The sequence below is a fragment of the Somniosus microcephalus genome, chromosome 16 (assembly GCF_052327205.1).
Source record: "Somniosus microcephalus isolate GS21.2 chromosome 16, FLI_Smic_1.0, whole genome shotgun sequence".
Classification (NCBI taxonomy): Eukaryota; Metazoa; Chordata; class Chondrichthyes; order Squaliformes; family Somniosidae; genus Somniosus; species Somniosus microcephalus.
In genome coordinates, this window is record NC_141002.1 from 100,018,032 (window position 1) to 100,031,432 (window position 13,401).

The window sequence follows — 13,401 nt, forward strand, 5'->3', positions numbered from 1 at the left end:
CAGCCTAGATTTTTGTGCTCGAGTCTCTGGAGTGGGACTTGAACCCACGACCTTCCGACTCAGGTGCAACACCAACCTCCAAACACGGCACCAATCTCCAAAAGAGCGGCATTAACCTCCGTCCGCAGTACTAACCTCCACAGAACATAGAATTCCTTAACAACCAACATCACTAAAAACAGATTATCTGGGCATTATCACATTGCTGTTTGTGGGAGCTTGCTGTGCGCAAATTGGCTGCCGCGTTTCCTACATTACAACAGTGACTACACTTCAAAAGTACTTCATTGGCTGTAAAGCGCTTTGGGACATCCTGAGGTCGTGAAAGGCGCTATAGAAATGCAAGTCCTTTTTTAATATCATAAAACCCAAAGAGGGACCCTTTCAACATGGGACGGTAAACTGATCTTACTGGGAGTCTCTGTACTGAAATAATTGGAGGAAATCTGGGGAATCAGGGTCAGTCAAAGCAGAGACTAATTTATGATCGCTCATTTTCTGAGAGCTTTTTTTTTATCTTCTTCTGTAGAACCGGCTCTGCAAAGTAAACGTCACTTGTGCCTGTTCCTGACAGCGAGATCGTTCTCACTGTTGCTCACAGAATCTATTCAGACTGCGGTCACTGTGCAGTAGTCAGTGAATGATGTGTTACTTTCCAAAACACAAATGATGTACCCAGACATTTTAAATCCGTCTCGTGTTTGTCAGTGTTTCTAATTTTTTTCTTTCTCTCGCCGCCCCCCCCCCCCCCCCCCCCCCGTGACACTCTAGGCTGACGCTCTCAGCACAGTGCTGAGGGAGCGCTGCACTGTCGGAGGTGTCGTCTTTCGGATGAGACGTTAAACCCAGGCCCCCGTCTCCCCTCTCAGGTAGAGGTAAAAGATCCCACGGCACCAGTGAAGAAGAGCAGGGGAGTTCTCCCCAGTGTCCTGCCCAATATTTATCCCTCAACCAAAGAAAGACTTGCATTTCTATAGCGCCTTTCACGACCTCAGGACGTCGCAAAGCGCTTTACAGCCAATGAAGTACTTCTGAAGCGTAGTCACCGTTATAATCTGGGAAACGCGGCAGCCAATTTGCGCACAGCAAACTCCCACAAACAGCAATGTAATAACGACGAGATAATTTGTTTCTTCTCCAAGAGATGTTGATTGAGGGATAAACATTGGCCAGGACACCGGGGAGAACTCCCCTGCTCTTCTTCAGAGTAGTGCCGTGGGGTCTTTTACATCCACCTGAGAGAGCAGACGGGGCCTTGGTTTAACGTCTCATCCGAAAGACGGCGATGTAAGAAAACTACTAGGCACTTGGTCTAAGCGTTAAACAAAGCTTTAATCAACTGTTTTACAACATGGAGGTCTAGTTGTGTCCTTCACTAGTTCCTGTTAAGAATGTCCTGCGCAAGCTGGGCCCGTGCCCGAGTATTTATACTCTCCCTGGACAGCGCCACCCGCAGGCCGCTCTGTATTATTTCATAAGTCTTTCTTTCATGAATGACTGATTCATGTCAGACGGCACCTCCGACAGTGCAGCACTCCCTCAGCACTGCACCGGGAGTGTCAGCCTAGCTTTATGCACACTAGTCCCTGGAGTGGGACTTGAACTCACCACCTGCTGACTCAGAGGTGAGGGTGGTACCCACCGAGCCACGGCTGACGCTCTCGGAAGTGTTTGCGTCGCTTCAAAGTGGCGACGAGTCCTAATGAAAACTAGCTTTGCCTCGACGCCAATCTACGATGAGGCGAAAGTGTGCGTCCAAAAAAAACCTAAGTGTTTCCGTTTCTCTTTTTGCAGAGATAAGAGATGGAAATCTAAAAGCCATTTTAGGACTCTTTTTCAGCTTGTCCCGGTACAAGCAGCAGCAACAGCAGTATCAGGATCTGGTGGAACTCCAGCAACAGGTGCAGCACCAGTCACCAGCGACTGCCTCGGTCTGCCAGCAGAGGGCCCAGCAAGACATGCAGTCCAGGTAGGCCGTACACCTTCTACCCCCTTAACCGTACAGCGGGAGGAAACCGCACCCAAGTGATTTTAACGCACTGCTCCTCCGGGGTGCACGCCGCCCGTCATAGGATCCATTCACACCTTTTGAAACACCCGGGGTTTTTAGAAACGGGTCGATGCGCCTAACAAGCCCAGCTCAGCTCATCTTTCTGCCATGTCCCTCAATCTCTTCTTCCTCCACAACCATGTCTAAGCTGTCTCTTCAACTCGCTGATAAATACAAGACAGTCACTGATAAAAACCAATAGGAAATTCAGGAGAAGCTTCTTTACCCAGAGAGTGGCGAGAATGTGGAACTCGCTGCCACAGGGAGTGGTTGAGGCGAATAGTGTAGAGGCATTTAAGGGGAAGCCAAGTAAACACATGAGAGAGACAGGAATAGAAGGTTATGCTGATAGGGTGAGATGAAGACGGGTGGGAGGAGGCTCGTGTGGAGCAGAAACAGCGGCACGGACCAGTTGGGCCGAATGGCCTGTTTCTATGTAATATTATTTCTGCCAACCCCTGGTTACTTTGTCCACATGGCTAGTATCCTCTTTACGAAATGGTTCTGCCTCAGTTCCCCACAGTGTTTCCACCTTCGTCATTGCCAATTATTAGTCTGGGCCGACTTCAAAGGGTAAATTCCAGTGTTACAGACACCGCCTCATTCATGTAACCTTCTGAGGGAGGTGATTAACCAAAGGCAAACCTCCCTAAAAGGTGAGGCTCTGGTGAAATTTCTCTTTGCCCCTTCCCCGAATGTCAGCCTTACTGCAGTGGTGCTGGTGGCCGCCTTTACAGGAACAGTAGCGGCTAGATCTTTCAGATTGTCTGCTGCTGGACCGCATAGCCTTCCACAAACATTTAGCTATTGCTTGTCGTAGTTTAGTTTTAATATAATACAAACTCCATCGATAGGTTGACACTCCACTCAGCAAAATTCACGCACAAACGGGCAACGAGCTCCTGCTGAGTTCCTGAACGCTATTTATTTTCAATGGTTTATTGGCCGCACAACCAGGACCATAGTAGGAGACCGTTAATTAATCCCCCAACATCAACGTCCTGGGGGGTCGCCATTGACCAGAAACTTAACTGGACCAGCCACATAAATACTGTGGCAACAAGAGCAGGTCAGAGGCTGGGTATTCTGCGGCGAGTGTCTCACCTCCTGACTCCCCAAAGCCTTTCCACCATCTACAAGGCACAAGTCAGGAGTGTGATGGAATACTCTCCACTTGCCTGGATGAGTGCAGCTCCAACAACACTCAAGAAGTTCAACACCATCCAGGACAAAGCAGCCCGCTTGATTGGTACCCCATCCACCGCCTTAAACATTCGCTCCCTCCACCATCGGCGTACCGTGGCTGCAGTGTGTACCATCTACAAGATGCACTGCAGCAACTCGCCAAGACTTCTTCGGCAGCACCTCCCAAACCCACGACCTCTATCACCTAGAAGGACAAGGGCAGCAGGCACATGGGAACACCACCACCTCCAAGTTCCCCTCCAAGTCACACACCATCCCGATTTGGAAACATATCGCCGATCCTTCATCGTCGCTGGGTCAAACTCCTGGAACTCCCTCCCGAACAGCACTGTGGGAGTACCTTCACCACACGGACTGCAGCGGTTCAAGAAGGCGGCTCACCACCACCTTCTCAAGGGGCAACTAGGGATGGGCAATAAATGCTGGCCTTGCCAGCGACGCCCACATCCCATGAATGTTTTTTTTTATTTATTCATTCATATGCGTTCAGTCGCCACCGCTGAGAGCGGGCGCGTTGGCGCTAACGCGATTAGGCCGCTGTAAACATTGGACGGTGAAACCATAATAGGTTCGTTGGTCATAAGTATTACCAAGTACAGTCCTCACTGTTTATGAAGCCTCCTCACTACGCATGGAAGAGTCTCCTGGGGTAGACTTAACAGCATTACCTGTGTCTCGGTGACTCGCTGACATGTTCCAGTCTGTCTGTCACAAGCTCGCTTACCAATCTATACAGTGGATCCTCTCTCAGAGACACAGAGAGAGAGAGGGAGAGAGAGAGGGAGAGAGAGAGAGAGGGAGAGGGAGAACACGGGAACAGAGAAAGAACCAAACGGCTGACTGGATTCCAATTCCATCCCCGCGCCTACTCCTTGATCAACTGGGACCGTACCTGAATTTGTATCCTTCAATCGTTTATCATACCGTGTGAATTCTGGGATGGGCCAACAGCTGGTGGCGCACGGCTCATAACAAAGGTCTCCTCCAGGCACTCGACAGACCCCCAATTACTTAAAACCACCTCGTAAAATGGATGCATCTTAAAAAAAAATAACAGTTACCGAGGAGTCTGCTCAGGTTCGTTCTCAAAGTTCATGGACAGGAATTTCCTGGGAGCTGCTCCTACTCCACTGCTGTAACTTCGCCAGAAGTGTGGCGTAAAATCCGTTTACCAAGGCCGTACTTCCGACAAAGTTACGGCAGCAGAGCAAGAGCAGCTCCTTGGCTATAACTCCAACCTGAATCTCAGCGTTGGATTATTCAGCAGGATAGGCGCACCAACGTCAGTGTTCTTGCTCAGGCCAACATCCCCAGCATCAAAGCTTTGACCACGCTCGATCAGCTCCGATGGACGGGTCACATTGTCCGCATGCCCGATACGAGACTCCCAAAACAAGCGCTCTACTCAGAGCTCCGGCACGGCAAGAGAGCCCCAGGTGGGCAGAGGAAACGCTTCAAGGACACCCTCAAAGCCTCCTTGAAAAAGTGTAACATCCCCACCGACACCTGGGAATCCCTGGCCCAAGACCGCACAAAGTGGAGGAGAAGCATCCGGGAAGGCGCCGAACACCTCGAGTCTCTTCGCCGGGAGCAAGCGGAAGCCAAGCGCAAACAGCAGAAGGAGCACACGTCAACCCAAGCACCCCACCCACCCGCCCCTTCAACCACCGTCTGCCCCACCTGTGACAGAGACTGTAGGTCCCGCATTGGACTCATCAGTCACCTGAGAACTCATTTTTAATGTGGAAGCAAGTCATCCTCGGTTCCGAGGGACTGCCTAAGAAAGAAAGAAAGAAAGATTCCCTTGATATCACTGCACGGTGACTGTCGTTCCCTCAACGAATAATAACGATTCTCCCAAGAATTTATCCTGGTCCATTTGTATCAGTCCCAAACCCACCCACAACCCATAGGTAGAACTGATTTGTTTGGCACGATTGGCTTGAACCTGTAACCCTGGAGGACGTCTATCCCTTGAGCAGCTTTTAGTCTACGGGTAGAATCATAGAATGATACAGGACAGAAGGAGGTCATTCGGCCCATCATGTTTGTCTCAGGTAGGAGGCAGTTCTAAATGATTAAAAACTGATGCAAATTCCAAGTGCTAGTAGCACTCAATTCTCCAGTGTGAGCTCATTTGCATAATTATTTGGAGCACCAATCGCAGCTTGCTTACGGGGCCTTCTGCTGGTAGGAGAAGGAAACTACGCGCCAGTCAAATTTAAAGGGATGGGGCCAATTCAGGGAGAGTGTCTCAGTAAGAGGACAAAAATTACGAGAGGCTTTGGAGAGCCTCAAAAGGCACCTTCAACAATTTGCCAAGCATGGAGGGGCTAGGGATTAAGAAATGGCCCACCAAAATGAAGCCAAAGGGAACGCTAGGTGCGGCTATGAATCTGTGGGCAGAACCAACTCCCTGTTTGATGGCTGCTGAAGTGGAGGTGGTGTGGCACGAGGTGCTTGCAAGACAGATTGGCTTCTGTGCTACTCCACATTACCATTCCCATAGGCCAGAACAAGACAGCTTGTAAAGCATGAGACACCGGGCTCGATTTTACCTCCTGGGCAGGAATGTGGCAGAGGGCAGGAATGGCCAATTTTTAACGGCTGGGCCTCAATAGCATGCCGGCTTGCTGACTTCCCGACCAAAACGGCTGCAAAGTTGGCAGGAAGCGACTACCCGGCCATTAAAATCGGCGGGGGCGGGCGTTGCAGGAGCTGGGGAACCAGGGAAATGAATCACCTGCTTGCCCGATATCAAGTTGTGGAAGAGCTTGAACTTTCTCCAACTGAACATTGAGGAGACCAAAGCCATTCTGTGCACCTCTCACAGGTTCTCCACACCACTCGGCTGCACCAGTCATTGCTCAACGTCAGAGCAAGCTCTCTGAGCCTGAGCTTCAAGCCCTGCATTCTATTCTCTTCCAAGATCAGCTTTTTTTTCTCTTCCATAACCTCACCAGCTTTTGCTTTGGCCTTGCCCTCACTATCACCAAAACCTTCACCCACGCCTTTGTCAGCTCCACACTCAACTTCTCCAATTCCTTTCTCCCAGGCTCCACCCTACATAAACTCTCAACTTCTCCGAACTCTGCTATCTACAACAATACAACAAGAAAATAGTGCAGATGCTGGAAATCTGAAATATAAACAGAAAATGCTGGAGATACTCAGCGGGTCAGGCAGCACCTGTGAAGAGAGAAACAAGAGTTAACGTTTCAGGTCGATGACCTTTCATCAGAACCAGTTCCAATGAAGGGTCATCGACCTGAAACATTAACTGTGTTTCTCTCTTCACAGATGTTGCCTGACCCGCTGAGTTTCTCCAGCATTTTCTGTTTTTTTATTTCTGCTATCTACAACTTGGCCCTCTCACTTAACACACCTGACTTTACCGACTACCATTGGCTTCACATGCTGGGGTACGGTAGTGTAGTGGTTAGCTTATTGGAGTAGTAATCCAGAGAACGTGCAGTTCAAATCCCAACATGGCAATTTGAATTCAGTTTAATAAATTTGTAAATAAAATTAAGCTAGTAACAGTAAAAGTGACCGTGAAGCTGTCGGATTGTGGTAAAAATCCAACTGGTTCACTAATGTCCCTTCAGGGAAGGAAACCTGCCATCCTTACCCCGTCTGGGCTTGTATGTGACTCCAGTCCCACAGCAATGTGATTGACTCTTAACTGCCCTCTGGAGTGGCCCAGTCAGTTGTATCAAAACTGCTACACCACCTTCTCAGTGCGATTAGGGGATGGGCAATAAATGCCGGCCTTGCCAGCGACGCCCACATCCCGAGAATAAAAAACATACAAAAAGGAAATTGACATCGAGATCCTCGTTCTACCAGTGCAACTTTCTCCAGCCCTACGTCCAAACTTTCGCCCTCCACTCCTCTGACTGCGCAACTGGTTCCAGACCTTTCAACCAGGAAACCCCCTTTGCCTCGCTACATCTCTCCCCACCTTCAAAAACCTACCTCTTCTACCGTGCCCGTCCACAGCGTTCCCCTGCTCATCGTTTCCCCGTTTTCTGCGGAGCTCCTGGGGGACATTCACACCAGTTTGCTCCGATTAGGACACCGGCACACGGACTTGGTGGGAAGAACACTGCAGTTACCGGGGAGGGCTGTACTTGCCTGGCGCATCCGTTACAGATATCGCAAACGGATATCTAATTTAAAAAGTTCATACAAACACCGGCTTTTCTACGTCAGACTTCCCGTCACGGGTAACTGAAAGGTTGTCCGCTTATGGAGAGAGCCACCGCGGAATTAAATGATAAGTAACTGCACAGTCGCTGCGATCACCCGCGTGTTAGCACCAGAGCTCTGCTGAGCTGCACTGTGCTTTGCTAAATGACATTTGGCTTATTTGGAACTGATTACAGTATGTGAAAGTTTGGCTGGCAGTATTTCTGCTGAAACCTTCAATGCTCTAATCCTTGTGTGAGACAGCACAAATGTAACTGATTCTGATTTTCTTTTTGCTCCACATATGTTTCTCCTTAGAAACTGGAAGGCTGAGAGTTGGCCATCTTTATAAGTTTATTTAGCTTATTCTGATAATGAAAGGCGCGAGGTCACCTCAGTTCAGAAATCCCCCTTTGATGTTAATACGCACATTGGATATTTCAACCTTGTTGGTTATAAGTTGCAGATTCCTCTCTCTTTCTATTTTCGGGAACAGTTGCTGCAGGGAGACGTAATGGCGTATTGTCCCCTCCCCAAGCTCTGTTGGGTGTAAGTCCTAAGTTAAATTAGATTTGAGGGAAGTTAAAACTACTGTTACTCAAAGGGGATTGGACAGTGAGGTTGTCCATTCAGGTTTCTGCTGGTGGAGCAGGTGACTGTTTAACAGAGAGGGTGTTTCCACTTGGGAAGAAGAGCAAAACTAGGGGCCATCAATATAAGATAGTCACCAAGAAATCCAATAGGGAATTCAGAAACAACTTCTTTACCCAGAGAGTGGTGAGAATGTGGAACTCACTACCACAGGGAGTGGTTGAAGCGAATATTATAGTTGCATTTAAGGGGAGGTTAGATAAGCACATGAGGGAGAAGGGAATAGAGGGTTATGCTGATCGATTTAGATGAGGAAAGATGGGAGGAGGCTCGAGTGGAGCATAAACACCGGCATGGACTGGTTGGGCCGAATGGCCTGTTTCTGAGCTGTATATCCTGTGTAATCCTATGTAACCTGACCATTCGCGGTCTCAGAGATTTATTTTAAGGTTGTGCACTGTGCAAACTTCCAAAGACTATTTGGATTTATATAAGGTTTTTGAAGCACGTGCAACTTTATACTCTAAGTTGACTCGGAGTACAATTCTGACTTTTGATTAGTGTTAAGGAGGACAGTTTAATGACCCTGGTCTCGGGATCTGTGTTGACCATAGCCTTAGCTTTGGTCTAATATTGTGATATTGTGGAGATACTTCAGGCAGCCACAGAGGAGTGATATCAACACGTTACATGCCCTACTAGAGTCTTTCTTACTGCTTCTGTCAGAAGGACCAATGCTCACCAGTCACGCCATCTCTCCTTATGTGTGATTGCGTTGGCCAAACTAACCTGTTGCCCAATTGCGACCAATCTTGAAGCACTAAGACTTTGAATCTTGAGAAGAGCAGTCACACAGCCCTATGATTTGGCTCAACCCTTTGGCCTTGACTTGACTGCTTTTGAACTCAAGAACCCAACACCTTAAACTGGCAGCAATTAAGGGGCCGAGAGCAGAGCGTTAAGGGGCCGAGGGCAGAGCGTTAAGGGCCCGAGGGCAGAGCGTTAAGGGCCCGAGGGCAGAGCGTTAAGGGCCCGAGGGCAGAGCGTTAAGGGGCCGAGAGCAGAGCGTTAAAGGCCAGAGGCGGTCAGTAACGGTTAAAGCTTCGATTGAGCAAGAAAGCAGATCTTCTCATATCTCTGGGCAGGTCGAGGAGTGGGGAAGCAAAGTAGAATCAGGCCGTGTTTCTTATCAACATCTTCATACCCACCAGTTTGGCCAGGTCTCTCGTTTCATATTTATGTTCAATGTCACGTGACTCCAACTGAATTATTTGTGCGTCGCTGTTCTTTTAGTTTCTTTCGAAACCAGTTCGATGTAACTTGTCATTGTTGATAAAATACATTTTGCGTGTAATCTTTACTGTTTCCTGTTCTCTTCTCTCTCTTGTTATGCAGTCTGGCAGCTAGATATGCATCTCAGTCCAAACATGCTGGAAGTACAGCCAATCAGAAAAAGTCTACCAGGTCAGCTGGTAATTCTTATCCAATACCTGCTCAGTTTGTGTGGATGATCAGTGTGCCAGGTGTAGCGTGGGTAACTTCCTCCTTAAAGCCCCTAATTACTGAGGCTTTGGGATATTTAATGCCTTTCCTATGGAGACTGAGAACCTCATGACCGAGAGATTGATTTTTTTTTGTTAATAAACTGATTCCTTCACTTTGCCATTTGGGAAACTGTAGCCAAGAACCAAGTTAAGAAGGGACATCTCAATGAATAGAGGGTTTGCCGTTAGTTTTAAGCTGCCAACTCTGATTGGACATATTCCTTGAGGTTTCATCACATGACCTCCTGCCGCCACCCGCCCCGCCCCCGCACTCCTGCCATTGGTCGCCCGACCTGCCCATCCTCGCGGCGACCCGCCTACCCAAGGCCAATTGGAAAGCCAACAGAGTTTTCATCACCTGGTTGGATGATTCCTGACTGTCAGTCAGTCGGCCTTTTTTCTCCCCCCATCTCAGATCGTTAGTGAACAAAACACAATTTTTGATAACGCCCCCTGTGATTTTTCTCCTGGGTGTTTGCTCGCAGCGGTGTCCTGGAGATTAATCTTCAGTCCCTGGAGGTTCCAGGAAAATCCTGGAGGGGTGACAGCCATCTCCATGTGGAAAACTATCAAATAATTCATATATGATTCAAGACATAAGAAACATAATGTCTCATTGAAACTTATAAAATTCGAACAGGACTAGACAGACTAGATGCAGGAAGGATGTTCCCAATGGCGGGGGAGTCCAGAACCAGGGGTCACAGTCTAAAGATAAGGGGTAAGCCATTTAGGACAGAGATGAGGAGGAATTTCTTCACCCAGAGAGTGGTGAACCTGTGGAATTCTCTACCACAGAAGGCAGTTGAGGCCAATTCATTAAATATATTCAAGAAGGAGTTAGATATATTTCTTAAGGCTAAAGGGATCAAGGGCTATGGGGAGAAAGCAGGGACAGGGTACTGAATTTGGATGATCAGCCATGATCTCATTGAATGGCGGAGCAGGCTCGAGGGGCCGAATGGCCTACTCCTGCTCCTATCTTCTATGTTTCTATGTTTCTATAAGAAATAGGAGCAGGAGTCGGCCATTCGGCCCCTCGAGCCTGCTCTGCCATTCAATAAGATCATGGCTGATCTTCTACCTCATCTCCACTTTCCCGCCCGATCCCTCGATTCCCTTAACATCCAAATCCAATTTGAGGGGCAGATTCTAACGCTGATCAAGGTTCACAATTTGCATTCAAGGGGCATTTGCAGTGACGTTGAAGTGATTACAAATGGTTAAAACAGACGGTGTTGTGTGAGGGGAAAAGAACAAAGCAGAGCCAACACTGCTTCCCCATCAAAGGCATATTGCTGAGTCAGCAGGTCTGTGTCATGTTTTAAAGCTGTGCTTAATCACATCCTGTTGTGTATGTAGAACCCAGCGTCACACACACACATCTCCATCCAGTGTCTGTCATCGTGTGGAAAGGGCTGTTCAATGGAGTTACAGAAACAGGTTCCTGGATCTGTGTGGGTTACACTCTTCTGGGAACTGGAGGTTGCTCATATTGTTAGGTCACCGCTGGGGTCAGCCAGCAGCGAGAGGGCCTCGGTGAGGCTGCATTCGCAAGCTATGAATAGCAAGAATTAAATGACAAATTAGACCTTCGGGAGTGATTCGTGCAACGCAGAAATGGCGCTTAAAATAACTGCTCGACCTGTTCTCGAAACTGGAATTCCACCCCCCCCCCCTTCCACACCACTTGCTCAGAGACAATCCCAGTCTTTTTCTTTTCACACACCATAACTTACAACAGTCTCTCCCCAAATGAGATGAGATTCTTCGAATCATAGAAATTTATGGCACAGAAGGAGGCCATTCGGCCCATCGTGTCCGCGCCGGACAAAAAAGAGCGCTCCAGCCTAATCCCACTTCCCAGCTCTTGGTCCGTTGCCCTGCAGGTTACCGCACTTCAAGTGAATATCCAAGTACTTTTAAAATGTGATGAGGGTCTCTGCCTCTACCACCCTCTCAGGCAGCGAGTTCCAGACCCCCACCACCCTCTGGGTGAAAAAAGTTCTCCTCAACTCCCCTCTAATCCTTCCACCAATTACTTTAAATCACTGCCCCCCTGGTTATTGACCCTTCTGCTAAGGGAAATCCAGTCTATTTAGGCCCCTCATAATTTTATATGATTTAATTCTTGCCTGGAGTATCTTTTATGAAACTTCGAGTTGATCCCGACTTGTGAAAGGAAAACCCAACTGAAAGACTTCACTTCTCACGGCTTTGTGAAGTCGAGTTATGGGCCTGAAAACCCATAGAATCTTCTGGCACAAGAGGAGGCCATTCGGCCCATCGTGCCAGTGCCGGCTCTCTGACTAGTCCCACTCCGCCACTCTTTCCCCACAGCCCTGCATAGATTCTTCTTTTCAAGTATTCATCCAATTCCCCTTTTGAAAGTCACTATTGAATCTGCATTGAATTACTTTAAAAGAACTGCGTTGATGCCCCATGAAGGCCATTCTCCCCCAATTCCCCCCCCGCCCGATTTGCCACAAGTTTAATGGTTTGGGCAGGTGGACGAGGGGTGGTCAGAGGGCAAGTTGATGGTCTCCATGCTCGCGCGCTGCCTGGCAGTCAGTTCCAGGACCGTGTCGGCAGAGGCTTAAGCACATGTCGCTGTGATCCATTTGGACATTAAGATCAGAAAGGGCGAGAAAAGAACAAAAAGTAAATTTTTTGATACTGTGGAATACTTTGCAGACTGTTTTCTAACTGTAAAGTCTGGCATGGGTGTTACAATCTTCAGGAGAAAGAATAGCCAATTATCTGACTCGCAGCCCGAAATTTACAACTGCTCTCTGATTGGCCTCAGTAGTTTATCAGTGGCGACACTGACCTCAATTTTCCTATTTAAAAGAGTGGTCTTAAAGGCACAGGACAGATTTGCAGTTAAACAACACAACTGTGCTCTAGATCTGAGAGCGAGAGAGAGACAGAGAAAGAGAGAGAGACAGAGAAAGAGAGAGAGAGAGACAAAGAGAGAGACAAAGAGTCAGAGAGAAACAGAGAGAGACAGAGTCAGAGAGAGACAGAGAGTCAGAGAGAGACAAAGAGTCAGAGAGACAGACAGAGAGAGAGAGAGAGATAGAGAGAGAGAGACAGAAAGAGTCAGAGAGAGAAACAGAGAGAGACAGAGAGAGAGACAGGCAGAGAGAGAGAGACAGAGACAGTGAAACAGAGTCAGGGAGACAGAGACAGAAAGAGTCAGAGAGAGAAACAGAGAGACAGACAGAGAAAGACAGAGAAACAGACAGAGAGTCAGAGAGAGAGACAGAGTCGGAGAGAGACAGAGTCAGAGAGAGAGACAGAGAAAGAGACAGAGAGAAAGACAGAGAAACAGAGAGAGAGAGAGACAGAGAGATACAGAGAGAAAGAGATAGAGTGACAAAGAGGCAGAGAAAGAAAGATACAGAGAGATAAACAGTCAGATGGAGAGCGACAGAAAGATGGAGAGAAACAGAGAAAAAGAGAGAGAGACAGAGAGAGGGAGAGACAGAGAGGTACTTCAGTTCAGGTATTAGATTGCAATAAACTTCTTAATGACACGTACAACCTCTGCTATGGACACATCCCTTGTGGCTCCTTAAACGATAATTCTCCCTGAACAACGTGCTGAGCTTTGCACTGTGCCATGCCTTGAAGAATTCAGAAGGTGGCAGCATGTCACTGTGGATGACAGGGCATTGCATTATCTCCTGTTCTCGGGACATAATATATATGAAATTCCGCCGAGGTTCTCCCAACGTAACTTCAGCGGGAGACTGCTGGTGATGCCCAGGCACTGCGTATCTCGAGAGCTTCCCACCCCCTCCCCATCAACTGGGA

At 48.2% G+C, this 13,401-nt stretch overlaps 1 protein-coding gene across 1 annotated transcript in view; it reads left to right on the plus strand.

Annotated features, from left to right (window-relative positions):
* Nucleotides 1-13,401, plus strand: part of nav3 (neuron navigator 3) — a 483,558-nt gene that overhangs the window by 135,452 nt on the left and 334,705 nt on the right. Inside the window, exons 5-6 of the mRNA XM_086009556.1 lie at nucleotides 1,795-1,969; nucleotides 9,434-9,502. Of these exons, the coding sequence (XP_085865682.1) occupies nucleotides 1,795-1,969; nucleotides 9,434-9,502 (244 nt within the window). The remainder of the gene's footprint in view (nucleotides 1-1,794; nucleotides 1,970-9,433; nucleotides 9,503-13,401) is intronic.